Consider the following 17,254-nt stretch of genomic DNA (forward strand, 5'->3'; position numbering starts at 1 on the left):
TCGTGGGCTTGCACTGCCAAAGCCTCTCCATCACCTGAATCCTGGAGTAACGCTCTCTGCCTGGGCCTCTGCCTTAATGATCGTATCCAGGCTTCCCTGAGGTCACTGTCTTGCCCTTTCTTCTCTTACGCAAAGAAATATGGTAAATCCTGGGCTGGAGAAGCTTGGGTGGGGTCAAGAGAGCTCAGCCACTGTGACTGGCTCATGTTCATGCCCCAGCCTTATCTGAGTCATCCCTGATTTGACAGGTTGCTCCTCAGAATTGCTGTAAGGAAACAAAGAATGCCACCCCCAGCACACGGCCAGCTGCCGTTGAGAGTCCTGCAGAAAGGAGCTGGCTGGATCTCCTCTCCCCACAGCCCGCGCCGGGCCCTCTGTGAGTCTTCTGGACAATGGATTAGAGTCTGGCTGCTGTGTGCAGGTCCATGTCATTGCATAAGGGCAGGCGGGAGGGACTGATTGTCTAAGACAGCTGGAGACCTCTCATGCTGGAGAGATTTTCCCTGGTCACCAGAAGCTCAGTATTATGCTTCCCCGGTCTCTTTCCACTGCTCATGGACGTCACAGGAAAAGACCTGTTTAACACGACCTCTGAAAGGGCCTCATTTCAGGAGGTGAGGAGGCTGTTTTTGATGTCTGCCGATTGTCTTTTTCCTGGTTACAAACATCATAACCCACTAACGCTGAGTTGGTTCTGACTCACAGTGACCCTGTAGGACAGAGCAGAACTGGCCCATTGGGTTTCCATGGCTGTAAATGCTTACGGAAGCAGGCTGCCTCATCTTTCTCCCATGGCAGGTGGCTTCAAACTGCCAACCTTTTGGTTAGCAAATGGGCACTTAGCCACTGCGCAACTCCTTACAAATATAATTGTTTTTAGTGCCATCAAGTCAGTTCAGATTCATAGCGTCCCTGTATAGGGTTTTTGAGGAGTGGCTGGCTGGTGGGTTTGAACCGCTGAGCCTGTAGTTCAAACCAATCTTGCATTCAAGCGCTTATGCTACACAACAGTGCCACAATAATCGGTAATGCAGATTTGATCATTAGAGTGCTTACATGAAAGTCCCAGAATACCACTCCATAAAAGCAGTGCTGAACGCTCCTTCCCAGTCAGTCCCCTTTACATGGTTGCGGCCTAGCTGTACACTAACTGTCTGCCAGCTTTTTTTCCTTGTGTTGACATTTCTGTATCAGTTTTGATAAATTTGCCTCATTCCTTGTAATTGTTGTTGTTCAGTGCCATCGAGTTGGTTCCAATTCGGTAGCGTACCTGGGTAGCGTTTCTGAGGAGCAGGTTGTGGATTTGAACCACCAACCTTTCAGTTAACAGTCCATCCTACAGCACCACACCAGGACTCCCATTCCTTAAAATGGCTACATTAAAATTCATTGTATGGCTTTGTTTTGTCCGTTTCCTCTTGTAGGTATTCCTGTAGTGGGTCGTTTGGGAGGCCTCGGGGAGTGTTTTATGTACAGACTTAGGGATGAATAGTAAGTCATCCTTGCTCCTGTCCCTCTGCCTTTGCCTACAAGTGCCTGTCCTCAGAGAGCGCCCTGTTTCTGCTGGGAATGGCCTCGTACTGGGAGATGATTCCTGTTTGCATCCAGAAGTTGTTTCTTTCGGTTTTACTCTTGTCAACCACTGGACAGAGGACCAGTAATACTCTAATCTGGGTGGGTTGTTTTCTCCTCTCAGGGCTTCAGTTTTCTAAAACTGTGTTCTCTGTGTGTCCCAAATGAACAAAATCATGAAAAGATGTGACATGGGCAGATAATTGGTGTATCAACCATATAACTCACATCACGCTTGTGTGGCCTTAGGTCACAGGTGAGAAACAGCCTGACAGAGCCACTTGTGCAGTTCCTGCCTGACAACTCCAGCATTAACAACCTTCATAGTCACCCTTACACCGGTAGGGCGTGCAGACACTGCTTGGTGCTGTCCACTCATTCTCTCATTAAAGTCCTGTAACAACCCTATGAGGCTGACACTTGTGTTGTCTTGTGGCATCAAGCAAGACTGTTACTTGCTTAAAGCTTAAAGCCATGCGTCTGCATGCATACATACACAAGGGGGCTTCAGAAAGCATGTGGAGAAGTTCCATTATCTTTTTACTTGTTTATTTATTTAAAGTTTTTATTGTGGATTGAGTAAAAGGTTACAGAACAGATCATCAGTTTTACATTCAACAAATCATACACCTTGTTTCATTACAATGATTATAATCCTGTCCATGTACCATCAGTTAACAGTGTTTCTATTCACTTTAGCGCTTTTTTTTTTTAAACAGTCAGGTTTATATAATAATTTACACCACCTAAGGGAACATTCTGCAAGTCTGCCTTGTGGCTACCAGCTCTTAGTCACTCTCTTCCCATGAATCTTGAGTCCTCAGCTGCTCCCTCTCGCCATGTCCCTATCTCTGCCTCCATCTCTGGTGTGTCTGCTTCTCTAGATAAGGTCTCACATTCCACTTGTGCTCTTCTCCCTTGATGATTCTAGAGTCCTTTGTTTCTGGACTATAAGATTAACCACTCCCCTGTTTTTGTTACAAAATTTATCCCTTTACAATTGTGAGAGTCACAATTAATCATGATAACAATTACTCACTATTGAATCACAAGAATCTTATCCCCATCTCTTTTAACCAGACCCATGTAGACAAGGTGAAAACTATTCAGTGGGGACTCTTTCTTTCCCCACATGCTATTAAACTAAGCTCCCCCTTGAAACCTTGTAAGCAAGTCACTTACTGCCTTTATCACCCTCTCATTTTAGGTAGTCAATGTCTAAGTTGCCCATCCCTATCTATCCTGTGTACAGAGGGGATAGCATTGATAGTTGATGTGAAGACTCCTTCCCTCTCTGTTGGTATTTAGAGTAACTACCTCCATAAGTATAGGTCAGGTTCATCAAATTGTAACAATTTACCCTCTTTTCTTTATCAGAAATTGTTTTGTTTTTTTTTTTATCTTCCTCTAGTCAAGTTCTGATTATTAATCCATTGAGGCTAGGTCAAATGGGTACTATCTGCAAGTTTGGGTGTTCTTGTGCATCTCCCCTCACTTCATATGAGGTGGATGCTTCACTCTTCAGCTCAAGCCCTCTGTGGCTATGTCCTTGTCCATGGGCTCAGGTGTCTCCAGGTCTCACCACACTTTGAACCATCCAGCCCTTCCTCTTCTCTCTCTCATATCTAGGTCAATGGGAGCCAATGGACCGTGGTTGAATTCAGCTCATTTCTTCATTGCTGCCTTTCCCCCTCTTCCGCTCACCAGTAGACCAGTGTGGTTGCCAGCAAGCTTACATGCCTGCTCATGTGCCCCCTTTGAGTTTCAGTCTTAGATGGGAGTTTGTCCTGAAGGAGCTTGATTGCTTGCTTTGATGGCTTCCAGTGAACAGCTTGCTTATTATTGGAGTAGCCAGTCATACTGCCATTTTTGTTTTGGGTTTTTCCTGCTGATCTTTCTTTGAAGATGTGTCTTCTGTTGCTGTAACTGTTCCAGGCTGGTCTGCTTATCCTTTCTAGTGGGGATGTCCCACCTCATAAGGTTCTAGATGGGGTACAGGATTCCACCTAAGGTCCTATACTCTTCAAAGGCTCTGTAAGAGGCCTATTTCACTGGGCAAGTTCTAGAACCCCTTTGAGATATTCTAATCAGTTATAGGCTGAAGACGGTTCTGTCTGTAATCATGTTTCCGACATTCCTTTCTAGCCACTCAAGTGTCTGTTTTACAGTAGTAGGCGAGGGAAACCAATATTCATAAGACAGTCAAGCAATTTAGTAGTATTTCCTCTCTTTATACTATGCCTTGATCCCTGTATCACAGAGCCCTGTTGGTCCAAGGTTGAGCATGCATCACTATTTACCTCTGTCCCACTTAGCCCATGCAAACCTGTCTCAGTGTTCCCCTCCCTTATTCTTCCACCTCCTTCCCCCTTCTTGTATTGCCCTCTCCAACACCCAAACTATGATGTGTCTGCCCTTACCCTGTGCTCTACTGTCACCTCCCTCCAGTTCCCCCTAAATACCCCACCCCAACCCCTCCACTGTGGTTAATTTATATTCCTTTAATTTTTCCGTCCATTAAGACAGTCTATTTTATCCTGTGGAGTCTTGGTGTGGTGCTGTAGGGTAATGCGCCAGACTGCAAAGCCATTTGAACTGCAAAGTCGGCAATTCAATGCTTATCTTTTCACTTTTCAGGATATTAGGGAAATTTTCTTCCAGCAATTCTTCAACTGTCTCCTCCGTGGACTTGAGTAATTCTTCCTGTTCCAGAATGCCTATAATTCTTAAGTTATTCCTCTTCGTGTTCAACATGAATCTTAGGCCTTCTTTGGGTTTTTTAATCCTTTTTGTGTGTGTTTGTTCTTCTATCTTAGTAGTATTGAGAGCTTTATCTTCCAGCTCACTAGTTCTGGCTTCCCTGTCTTCAATTCTACTCCTTTGACCTTTCAGTGTATTCTTCATTTCTGATATTCTATTATTAATTGTTTGGACCTCTTTCTGTAGGTTTTGAATTGATTCCAATGCTGTATCTTATCTTATTTGATTGTTCTTTTAGCCGCTTTCCTGACTTCTTCCTTATTCTCAACTCCATTGTATAGTGTTTTGATACATTTTATAATCATTTTTCTGAATTCCTTTTCAGTCATTTCCAAAGCCTGCCCATCTTCCAGTATGGAGTGTAGGTCTACTTCCAACTCATTTGCTTTAGTCACTGTATCTTGTTTCTGGACACATGCTGATATAGTCATCTGCTTCTGTTTTTTGGGCATCTTCAGGGGTTATCTGTGGCCTTAATACTTAGATGGGTATGTATTTTGGTAATTTTTATGCTTTCTGATTGCCTCCAGATAGTGTGATCAGGAAATGGACCTCCCTTTTCACTCTTCTTACTGAGAAATTTCAAGATGCCACTGTTGGTCATTATGATATAACTTAGAATTTAATTTTCGGCCTATTTCCTTTTTAGTCTGCCTGTTCTGCTCCACAACCCCTGTTCAGGCCTTTTTCCTAATGATAAACAGTTAGGGCCAGCTGTGACCATTTTGCGCTGGCATTTTGTTTTAAGTGGAAACTGTCACTTTAAATTTTGGCACAGTAGAACCTTACAGGGGTGGGGGTGGTGTGTCCACTAGCACAGGTACCCCATCTAGACACCAGAATGGAGGTACACAGACAGTGAGAGACCAATGAACAGATACAAAAAAAAAAATGTTCATACCTTTATCTCCTCAGTTCTGTCAGGTGTCCTTGGCTGCTCTGATCATTCCCCCACTTGGTCTCGCCCAAGATGGCAGCTCCAGGAGCAGCTGAGCATCTTGAATTAGAAAGTAATGGGTTTCTTGCTTCTGCTACAAATTCCACTGGCTGTAAACCTTCCAACCATCTAAATATTCCTTTATATGTGGTTCAGAGTTCTGGGACCATCCCCTGAGCCTGCTTGGTCTGGTATTCTGTGTTGTTGCTGATGGAGCTCCTCATTGCACTTCCACCCCATCTGCCATCTTGTTTGTTCTCCCCATTATCTTTTCATTTCATTTTTCCATGAACGTTTGGAAGCCCCTTTATATATATATATTTTCTTTTTTTCTTTCTTTTTTCTGACCATCTTCTTTAGAAAGCTGAATCACAGATACTTGAAATTCTGCAGAACTTTTGCTGATCTTTGATAATTTTTATTTATTTGCAGGAATCGTGTTCTCCAGAAGAGTGTCTCCAAGGAAGTGTCACCAGTTACTAAGTCCTCTCCAGGTTGGTCCTGGGAGGATGGCTCATTGCCGTCTCCATCTTCCCAGAGTACACCTCTGGCACAAATATTTGTCCCTTTGGAGTCTGTTAAGCCCAGTAAGTACAGCTTCACCCTTTCCCCCCTTCTTTCTTTCTGTTATTTGTGGCGTTTTTTCCACTTGGAATCAGTAGATGTGGTCCTTAAACTTAGTGGTGGAGATTTTACCCAGGGGAAGAGGAAAAGAGAGGGCTTTAGGGTCTAAGAGTTAGCAGTTTTCTTTAGTAATTTAGCCAAGATTTGTCTTGAAGTCAGAGTTGGCACTTTGAAGGATATTACAGGCAAGATTTAGGGAGGGGACTTGAGTGTCTGGAGGGACTGTTCATTGTAGCCTGAGTGACTGAGGTACAGAGGAAGTTTTGCAGGAAGGGGAGAATTTGGCTAGTCATCCTTTTTCTTCAGGGGTCCTGATTGAAGCGAGAAAGTGGATCTTACCTCTGCATTATTGGAAAGGGACAAAGTTAGGTCTCTGCCTATGGGCAGTGCTTTAGTAAGGGGCAGAGTGGGAAACAATTGGGGTCTTGTACTGCAGGGTCTAGGCTCTTGTTCTCTTGAGTACAGAACCCTCATGTAGCTTGGTGGTGAGTGCAGATTGTAGAGGGCCCTAAAGTCAGGCAGAGGAATTTGCATGAGCAAGTGGCGCAAGCAGTTTACTCTTTGCTCCTAACCAAAGATTGGCAGTTCAAATCTACCAGTGGTACCACAGAAGAAAGACCTGGTGATCTCTGTAATACAAAATCAGACCTATTGCTGGTGAGTCAATTCTGGCTCCTGGCAACCTTACAGGACGGAGTAGAACTGCTGCTCCCTAGGGTTTCCAAGGCTCTAGTCTGCACGGGAGCAGGTTACCACATCTTTGTCCTATAGAACAACTGATGGATTTGAAACGCTCACCTTTTCGTTAGCTGGCAAGCACTTTGGGCACTGTGCGCCGTTGCTCCTTTCCATAATGTTACAACCAAGGAAACCCTGTGGAGTGCACTGCTACTCTGAAGCACGTGGGTTGTCTGCCCTGTAACAGTGAGGAAAGCAGAAAATTAAAACCATTACCATTATGGAGTCCTGGTGTGGCACTGTAGGATAAGCACTGGACTGCTAACCACAAAGTCAGTGGTTCAAACCGACCAATCATTCATTCCTTGGAATTCCTATACAGGGACTATGAGTCAGAACCAACCTGAAGGCACTTGACAACAACAATAACATACCATTACCACCCAGAGATGGGAAAGTCTATTAAGGTCTTAGTGTGTATTCAAGTTGGTACCACAGTATCTATGTTGTTAAGTGCTGTTTAGTTGGTTCTGACTCATAGCAACCTTGTATAGGGTTTCTGAAGAGTGATTGGTGGGTTTGAACTGCCAACCTTGTGGTTAACACTCCAGTTCAGGTGTGGTGCTGTAGGATAAGCACTGGATTGCTAACCAAAAGATCGACAGTTCAAACCCACCAGCCACTCTGTGGAAACCCTATACAGCGTTGCTATGAGTCAGGACCGGCTCAGTGGCGTTTAACAGCACCAATAGTGTATATTGTTGTTTTTCAGTAGTGTATATTGGTTGGGTTATATCCTGGGTTTTTGTTATCTATTAAGTCATAAGCACTTTTTGTCCTCTTCATGATTCAAAAACCTGATTTTTTATTAATCCACATATATCATTAAAAAAATTAGTTGTGTTATTATTCATTCTTTTTCTAAATGATCATTTGTTTACAATTATTTTTTGTTAAAACAGTAGACTTTACTGTATTTTTTTAAAACGTTTCACTGTGAATCAGGTGAAGGTTTACAGAACAGACCATCAGTCCCACCAGTCAGCAAATCGTGTACTTCCTGTCATTACAGTGATTGTAATCCCTTCCATGTACCATCAGCTCACAGGATTGACCTCTGTTCACTTGAGCTCTTAAATTCTTCTCTGAGTCTCCCACTACTTACAGCTTTCCTGTGCCAGCCTTCCTCTTATATTTCACCTTCCCCATCACCTTGTCAGCGTGTGTCCACCCTCTGCCCACCCCTGGTAACCATCAAAGAATGTTTCTTTTAGCAATAAAACATTATTTATTTTGTGGTTGTTGAATGTAATGCTTTATATATATATATATATATATACACACACACATATAAATAAATATTTGCATGAGGGTGTTGAGCAAAATAAAAAACCAGGAAAAAAATGCACATGTAACGCACATTTGTGTTAGAATGAGTTTTGTGTGTGTGTATTTTTGATGAAAGTCTGCAGAACAGCAAATCAAGTTCTTACAAATAAGACGAACCCTGGTGTGATGCTGTAGGATAAGCACTGGACCACAGGGTCGTTTGAACCGTAAGGTCAGTGGTTCACACTCACCAGCCACTCCTTGGAAACTCTGTGCAGGGTTACTATGAATTGGAATGGACTTGCCGGCACTTAACAACACAAATTGTAAAGTGACTGGTTGCATTTTTTCCACATTCCTTTTAATTGCCTTATGGTTGTTTGAGTTTTAGGACTTCAGGGCCCCTACCCCCATATCTTCTCCTCTTTACTTGAGAGTAATTGCAGGCTTTTTGGATAGGCTTTATTCCAGAAAATGGAAATACTGGGTATAGACATTAAATTTGGATCTGTATTACCAAGTAGCCTTCCTGAAAGATTACAGTTTTTTCTGTTGCTTGTTGCGGTTATTGAGTGCCATCGAGTCCATTTTGATTCATAACAACCCTGTATCGGGTTTCTGAGGAATGACTGGTAGGATTGAACCACCGACCTTGCAGCTAGCAGTCCAGTGCTTATTATGTTCCAGCACCACACCAGGACTGCGATGACTCATTAGCACCAGGTATTTTCAATCTTTGGCAGTTTGATAGAAGAATACATTTTTATAATTTGCATTTTGCTTATAAGGAATGTCTTTCATGAGAAAAAGATGTTCCTTCATTTTGGGCCCCAGATGGTTATCCAGGTGTCTCTGCCATATCTCTAATCAGCCATTGATATTGAAATACATGTTCTCATGTTATATTTGTGTGTGTTAATGTCTCTTTTGAAATGCTGTTTTGTACTACATTCATTGAATTATAATTTTATTTATCTGATGATTTTTTAATGAAAATAGCATACCCGTGCCCAATTTTTTTAATTCTTAAAAATGTCTTGGTTATTTTTATATACTTTTTTTCTTTCAAATTTTAATTTTAGAATTACATCTTAGCTAAATGAAAATCTTTTTAAGATATTTAATGACATTTCATTAAATCTGTGCATTTGAGGAGTTGGCAGTCTCTATATAGTTTTATAAAGCAAAATATAAGTTGTGTATGTGTGTGGTCATACAAAAAGACTAGAAGGAAATAGTCCAAAAGCTATCTGGTGGGATGGTAAGGAGAGGTCAGTTTATAGAGTGGTAGTCATCCAGCCAGAAGTGACGAGAACTTGGACTGTGGCAGTGACCCCACTAAAAGGGTCATTCTGAATGGTGGTCAGGATGGAGAGGCAGAAGGGTTTGGTGCTGCCAGGCACAGCTCTTTCCGGCTTGGCTCTCAGAGTTTGCGGTGCGCTAACTCTGCTGGTCGGGTCCGTCTCTACCAGGCAGCCTGCCTCCTGTGATCGTGTATGACCGGAACGGATTCCGAATTCTGCTCCACTTCTCCCAGACTGGGGCCCCTGGCCACCCTGAGGTGCAGGTATTGCTATTGACCATGATGAGCACTGCTCCCCAGCCTGTGTGGGATATCATGTTTCAAGTAGCTGCGCCCAAGGTGAGTCACCTCCTGGCCTGGGCTTCTGAGTTGTTCAGTAAAGGCGTTACCGTGTTTGAGCGCCAGCTCCTTTGCTGGGATTTATGTTTATGAGTTAGGACTCTTGGTTGTATGAGATAGAATAATCACTCAATATAATTTAAGGTTGGGGAGGAATGTTACTGTCTCATTTAACTGGTGATCCCTAGAGTCTGCCTTTAGGTGTGACGAGATCAGATAGATCATAAATGATTCCTTAAGAATCTCTCTTTTTGCATCTTGAATTTGTTTTCCTCTTTGAGGACTCTTTTCAGACAGACACTCAAAAAACAGGAAAGTGTCTGTTAACCAGGAGCTCTAGGGTTATGTTGTCATTAATACTTTTTATCTCATAAAAAACCCAGCTGGCATGAAGCATGCATACTGATTACTGAAGAAAGGGCTCTGATTGGCCTTTCTGATGTTTCTTGCACATTTTGGACCAGTATTAGGTATCTAGGTATAAAAGCTACTCTGACCGATTTGGATGATAGCCCACCCTTTTTAAGAGAAGTAGTAGTCCACTAATTTTTGGTCTTACTAGAATCACAAGAAATGAGGAGGGGGCTTATCCAGAAAAGAAATGATTACAGATAAAAGTATGCATTTGCTAATCTTCACAGTAATTTTGTAGAGGCATGCACTATTATTATCTCTGTCTTATAAATGATGAATCCCAGGCTCAGAGAAGTTAAATATTTTGCCCAAAGTCACACAGAATTAGTAAGAGGCATAGAGTTACAATTCAACCCAACGTGTACCCTCTGTAGTCTGCCTCTAAGATGCCAGCTACTGGCTACACAACCTGATCTCTCTTGTGTGTGGAAGGAAAGATCTTGAGGATCCTTTTCTCAATTCGTGGGAATCCTCTTCTTGGGCTCCCATGCATGCCTTGGGGTACTTACTGTACCTCCTGAGAAATCCATTTGCTCTTAGAGGAGAGGACTTGTAAACAGCAGGTTCCTCCCCAGCACCCATTGAAGCTTAGTGAAGCTGTAGCATGTTGGAGATGAGTTTCATGTTGCCTTTCCCCCTGACAGTCCATGAGAGTGAAGTTGCAGCCGGCATCCAGCTCCAGACTTGCCGCGTTCAGTCCTTTGACACCTCCAGCCATGATTTCTCAGGTGCTGCTGCTTGAAAACCCACACAAAGTAGGTTCTGGGTCGTATCTTTGGGAGCAGGATACTGGGGGCCCTAACTTCTAGGGAGGTAAATTGAGAGTGGAGCAGGCCATATGAAGGTGATGCTCTCAAGTCTTCAGTTTGGTTGAGGGTGGTGGTGGCCTGTTCCTTGCTAGAGTCTGTCTCCTTTGGGCTTATTGACAGATTGTTGGGAACCAAAGGGGGACATAGAAAAGTTCCCTGATACTGTGAGAGTGGGAGTTCTGAGGGGTGAGTCTTCTCCGTCTCCTGTAGTTGTGAATTGCAGCTCATCTGAGGACTGTTAGTGTGTGGGATGGTTCCCCTTGTGCTAGTAGTCTTCTAGTGTCCATGTCCTCATGTAGGTGGGAAGAGCTGGTGGCTGCTGTAGGGGGGAGGCTTTTTCTGTGGGCTACTTCTGTGTTTTAAAACCAGAACACAAACCAGCCCACTGCCACTGAGTCAGTTCTGATTCAGCACAATCCTATGTAAGGTTTCTTTACAGAGGCTGTGAATCTTTACAACCTTCTCTGTTACAGCGGCTATGAACTGCTGACCTTGTGGTTTAGCAGCAGTCAGTGCTTATTTCTGTGTTACCTGCACTAATTTAACATCTTATGTCTTTGCCCAGGAGCCTATCCGCTTGCGGTATAAGCTGACATTCAACCAGGGTGGGCAGCCTTTCAGCGAAGTTGGAGAAGTGAAAGATTTCCCAGAGCTGAGCGTCCTGGGTGCAGCCTGACTTTGTACGAAGTGGACCCTGCCATCCAAGCTCAGGCCAGCGTTGCTCTTGCTGCCTAGACAGGACAGACCCCAGTGATGTTTGTGCGGAGTGTTGACACTTCTGCCTGCCATTAGCTTTGGATGCCACCCTCTCACTTATTCTGCAGATACTCCTTGGGACCAGGGGCTTGGGGGGAGGGTAGAGTGGGGCTTGGGATGTGGGCAGCATGTGGAATGCTGGAATGCAGAACCAGTTCTGCTAATCATCTGATCTGTCTGTCTGCATGTTGATGGACACTGGGCCTCCCTCAGCCAAAGGTTTCTTCATGTGTTGTTGACGTATTCAGTCAATCCACTCTGTGCCTTGTCAGCCTTTGAAAGTCTTGGTCTCTTCCAGGCTGCTCTTCTCAGGGACCTTAAAAGGAATCTGGTGAGTTTTGGGGCACTCTCTTCCAGAAAAGACTGTCTCCATTTTCATTAGAGAATGCTGCTGCTTACATGCATCCAGGCAGAGCTGCCTGGAATGCTTGCTGCACTGTTTCCGGGCAAGGGGCTGCCTCTAGACCAGAGGTCCACACTTGGTGGACCAATCATGTTCTTGACCGCTGTGCCTTAGACCTGCTCTGGGACAGAGGAGAAAGCAGACCCCAGGCCTCAGCCGTTCTTTCTGGGCCCTTACTTGGAAGCCTCATCTCTCTCCTCCTCTCGGTCTTGTGCATTGACTGAGCTCTTTTGATGGTAACAGTGTGCTGGTCTTTGCCTGTTGTCAGCTCCACAAGCCAGGATAGAGAACTGTAATGCAGACATTGGAGAAGCGCTTAGCGCTGACTGAAGTGATGGTTAAGTATAGAAAGTCATTGAATAAAGACCATGTAGCAAATACGCCTGTGGAATGTGTGGTTAGGAGGGTTTGCAGAGTCTGCTGCACTCGGAGCTGACTGGCCTAACAGGAACTGCCATCCATGGAGGAAGAAGAGAAGACTGCTGCTGATGGCTTTGAAACCCCAACAACTGTCTCAGTCATGACAGAGACCCGGATGGGCTGAAGAAAGTTGGAGAGGAGGGGCGGATATATCATTTAGGGTCTGAAGGAAAAAATTCATATTTACAATTAACAGTGTGCTGGGCATTTTGAACTGGGCATTTGCCAAGTCATGCCCGTCTTGGTCAGCGAGGCTGAGATGCCCTGCTAAAGGTCTCTGAACTTAGAGCCTCTGACTGACTGGGCTGGCCCCAGGGATTACGAGGTTCTGTCAGGTAGGTCACAAGCGCTAGTACTTTATAGGCTGATCTTTCAGCTTCTCCATATATTGTTGAAAATCAGCCAACACTGATTGGTGGGAGTGCGAGCTGTAAAGGATCAAGGTAAACTCTTTTTAGTAAACATGGAAACATAAAGGTAAATGATGGAGTAATGTCTTCATCTGGCATAACACGTAGGATTAATTTTAACCTGTAAGTTTTTTGTTTGAGTGTTCTATGTAGCTTTTATAGGCTCTGTAGCTATTACATAAAGTCTTTAGGAAGTTCCCTTTATAATGACAGTGTATGTCCATGCAGAACTTACATCAAAATGTATAACGGGGATCTGACTTTTGGAAAGTCAGACTGTGTTCAGAGTTGAACTCCGGGTTTGAGTGTGTGCACATTTTTCTGTTTTCTGGGAGACAGATTCTGAGTAGGGTTCTGGTCAGTATTCGGGTGTAGCTGGGTAGGATGTGGTAGTGGGAGAGTGTCCTGAAAATGGCCCTGAGTGACGTTATTGGAGCCTTCTAATTGCCAAGCTTGTTGAACACATAGAGCCCAGCCCTCATCCCGATGCTCAGTGTTTTCCTGAACAACCTTCTGGAGCCTGGCCACCCTCCTCCCTCCCACTCTCTGTTTTTAGATGACGTACAAGGGACGTCAAAAGTTTATCAAAGAATCGATGTTGGAGAGACAATTTTTCCACAAGTGTGTTGAAACTCCCTCGTACTATTGGTGAAAGTGTACACAGTAGGTCCAGTTCCTGTACGACAGCTTCTACACAGGGTGCTCCCTGGAGGTGCTCACGGTCTACACACGGTGCTCCCTGACGGTGCTCAGGTTTTTCACAGGGTGCTTGCTCGCTTCCTTTCTTCTTGTCCCATTTCACCCTGACTGCTTCACCTACCTCTGGGACTTCTCTTCTTCCACTGTCAGGTCCTTCAATGTAGTGGCTTCCTTGGGTTTAGTCTTGAGCAGTCAAGCAATCAAGTCAAAAGTCAGTGGTTTTGTAATGACCTAAAGCCACTATAGACAGATTGTGGACCTTTCTCAAGATTGCACTCTAAATGTTTAGAATAGCATTTGCCCTCCATTCCTGCCTCTCGGTTTTCTTTTGTTTGGAAGCAGGTACCTACAGACCCCCTGGGTCCTCTGCGTGCACTCAGTAATTCTGAGTCACTGAATCTATTCTAAGTACTACCACAGCTTGCCCTTTCCTGCATTCATACTGCTACTGCCCTGATTTGGGTCTCACCTTTTCAGAAATAGTGAAGTTTGTTTACTGGCCCCCGATTCTCTACACCTTTATACTTGCCACCACCAGGATTACCTAACAAGTGTTGGCCCATGACCCCTGCTGAAAAATTTTGAATAGCTTCCTAATGCCTACAGGGTCAAGTTAGAACTCCGTATTCATGCCCTGATGTTCTCGGCTAAGACTGTCGTTAAGTGCTGTCGAATCAGTTCCGACTCACTGACCCTGCATAGATTTCATGAAGCTGTACATATTGGCAAGAGCAGAAAGCCTCATCTTTCTCCCATGGAGCAACAGGTAGGCTTGAACCATTGACCTTGTGGTTCACAGTCCAATGCTTATCGTATAGCCCCATACCTAGACAACACCACTGTTGATGTTTCCTAGTTGATTTTAAAGCTCACCCCTCCGCCTGCCCATGTACCCACATGTAGACAAACTGAGAAGCCTGGTTGTTCCCCCCTTTGATTCTGGTGGGAAGTTCAAGCCCCTGACTGCAGGCAGGAACTTGAACTTGGCCCTGCCTCTAAATATAATAAAAACCTCCAGCCAGCCTCCTCTCCTTGCTCTAAAGCCATTTCAGATTTGCTGGAGAGGCCTGCCCTGCTTTTTCCAGAGAACATGATTATGAAAGTAAGACTTTTCATACCCTCTTGGTGTGTGTGTGGTGTCCTCCGTCTTGGCATTCACATCAGACTTTTTCATGGTGACCATACAGTACCCTTTGGCAATGCCATGCTTTTGCATTTCCTTGGGATGGACCATATGTGCAGTTGATCCGTCTCCTTTTCCTTCCCCAATGTATTTAAGATGGGGTTCACATACAGCTGTGTCTGTGAGCCATGCTGTGGCCTAAGTGGTCATTGGAAACAGTGAATGTTGGAAAATACTCCACTGCTTAGCTGTGTTGCTAGAAAGCAAATGTTACCCATTAAAAATGAAAATGTCAATGGAGATACCTAAGAAGGTGAAAGTGAAGGTCAGATTTTAATAAATAGTGCTGAATTACTGCAGTTTCACAGTCTTTTAATACACAGTACAGAGTGTTTACCAGATATAAGACTATAAGATTCTTTCAATTAGCTGTAGTTTTTTTCTTTTTTAAGAAAACAGAAGAGGTTCCTGGAATGGTATGTTAGGTTTTATTATTTTGGAAAGAAGTGCACCTTGATTCTTTTCACCAGATGGAAGAGAGCAGGAAGTATCCTCAGGAAGGATGACCAAGACTTCATTCTGCAGGTGTGGGCCTGAGATCCAGAGGTGTCAGCACACCCAGCGGGGAGGAAAGCGGCAGGCCTTTTATCCCCCCAGCTATGTCATTGCCAAGTAAATACATGCCTTCTTAGAAAAGTAAATAGACTTAAAAAGTATAAATACTCTAATTCTCTGACTCCCCCTTGAGAAGAGGACATGCTTTGTCATTCATTCCAAAGGTGCTGGTTAAGTGCCTTCAAGTCGATTCCCACCCACAGTGACTCTGTGTAGGGTTTCTAAGGAGCAGCTGGTGAACTTGAACCACCGATGTTGCAGTTCAAACGACTTTGCAGTCTGATACATTAGGCTACAGCGCCACACCAGGACTCCTCATTCCAAAGGTAATACGAAAAGAGTTGAAATAAGTTACGGGTCCCGTAGACATGGTGAATGGGAAGAATGTTGAAACTGCTAAACAGCCTTGTTCTCTTCCGGGACTTTCATGTTAGAAGATGAGTCCAGAGACAGGTGTAGTAGCTTGTTGGCATTTAAATTTTAACAATCACATGGGCTCTCCCTGTTGTGTGACCTAGGATGTCGCGTTTACCACTCTTCTGTCCGTCGGTCCTACTGTGGTGACTTGAGTGTGGCTGTGATAGAGGAAGTTGTGCCCTGGTATTTTCAATCCAGCAGGGTCACTGTCTTAGACTGCGTTCTCTAAAGAAATAAAACCAGTGAAGCTTTAGGTGTGTATCAGTATTGCTTTCTGTCCAGGAAAAGGCTCACCTAGTTGTAGGGGTGGTCAGTCCAGTCTGGGGGGTAGAGGTCGGGCTAGAGGCAGCTGCATGGCCAATGGCTCCCAGGAGCAGTGGGGAATGCAGCAGGCTGCTGCCTGGAGATAGGAGGACAAGCCAGATACAAGTTCCAGACTTCTGCAGATAGCAAGCACACCTTGTTCACTGTATTGGAAGCAGACCTCATCATAAAGTTGATTACATGATCTTAGAGCTTAAGGGGGGTAATTATGTCAGCTGCCAAACCACAAAGAATCCTGGCCCAGTCAAGCTGACAAAATCTATAACAGTCGACCCCTTGTCAATTTGGCACCCGAACAGGCCTCCTTAAACCAGATCCATAATCTCTAAATCAAGAATATTATACAATCTTATTTGTGCCTAACATGTACAACCAGAATTACACTGACCCCATTTACACTTTAAAATTCACAAATGAGTACAGCAAAAATAACTGATGTGCACATACAAGAAAAAAAATACTCAACAATTAACTACTCATTTCTGCAACTGCTCTCAACAATAGCTGGTATTTAGTAGAACTACCTTCTTCCACTACCCATTCTGTACTCCTTTTGCCCTCAGCAAGTACGTCAGCTGGTTGTGGGGTGGCCTAAGAGACCCCTTATCGTCATTCAGTAGAATATGATTCTGCAGTGGTAAGAAATGAATTAGGGGTTCCTCAGGAAATTGCCAAATGGCAGTACAAGCTGGGATAACTCTAGGAAGATGCTCCCTTCAGTGTTTCTGTTTATAGGATTAGGAGCAGATGGGAAACACCAGTCCCCAAGGCTCTTTCCAACTGGAAGGAGGAGCATATGCACACTGCACTGTGTTCATATACAGGAATCCTACTCGGCAATAAAGATGAAACTCCTAACATACCAAACATCATGGATAATTCTAAAACAGATAGTGCTCATTTAAAGAACGCTGAGTAAAAGGGAAAATTTAAATGTATACCCTTCTTACATAACAATTCAATGAAAATGTAACATCAATGGTTGTAAAATGGTAGAAATAAAGGGGGAGTATAGATTAACGGAATCAGGAGGAATTGGCAGTTCAAGCTTACCACTTACCAGTTGCTCCTTGGAAACCCTATACAGGGTTGCTGTGGGTCAGAAATGACTCGACGGCACTTAACACTGCTAATGAGCTGAATTAGGGTGATGGCCACATGGCTGCATACATATGTCAGAAGTCAACAAAGTAGATATTGAATGTAGGTTCTATTTATTTATTTTAATTAATTGTTTTTTTTTTTGGATTGAGTGAAAGTTTACAGGGCACATCATCAGCTTCACATTCAACCATTCATATAGCTTGTTTCATTACATTGAT

The 17,254-nt window shown here is 43.9% G+C and overlaps 1 protein-coding gene across 1 annotated transcript in view; it reads left to right on the plus strand.

Moving 5' to 3' along the window:
* The window catches only part of GGA2 (golgi-associated, gamma adaptin ear containing, ARF binding protein 2), a 38,321-nt gene extending 26,880 nt beyond the window's left edge, over positions 1-11,441 (plus strand). The window contains exons 13-17 of the mRNA XM_006867237.1: positions 249-376; positions 5,702-5,856; positions 9,373-9,542; positions 10,601-10,711; positions 11,331-11,441. Coding sequence (XP_006867299.1) covers positions 249-376; positions 5,702-5,856; positions 9,373-9,542; positions 10,601-10,711; positions 11,331-11,441 — 675 coding nt within the window. The remainder of the gene's footprint in view (positions 1-248; positions 377-5,701; positions 5,857-9,372; positions 9,543-10,600; positions 10,712-11,330) is intronic.
* Positions 11,442-17,254: the final 5,813 nt, after the last annotated feature.

Source organism: Chrysochloris asiatica, unplaced genomic scaffold (genome assembly GCF_000296735.1).
Source record: "Chrysochloris asiatica unplaced genomic scaffold, ChrAsi1.0 scaffold00102, whole genome shotgun sequence".
NCBI classification, from domain to species: Eukaryota; Metazoa; Chordata; class Mammalia; order Afrosoricida; family Chrysochloridae; genus Chrysochloris; species Chrysochloris asiatica.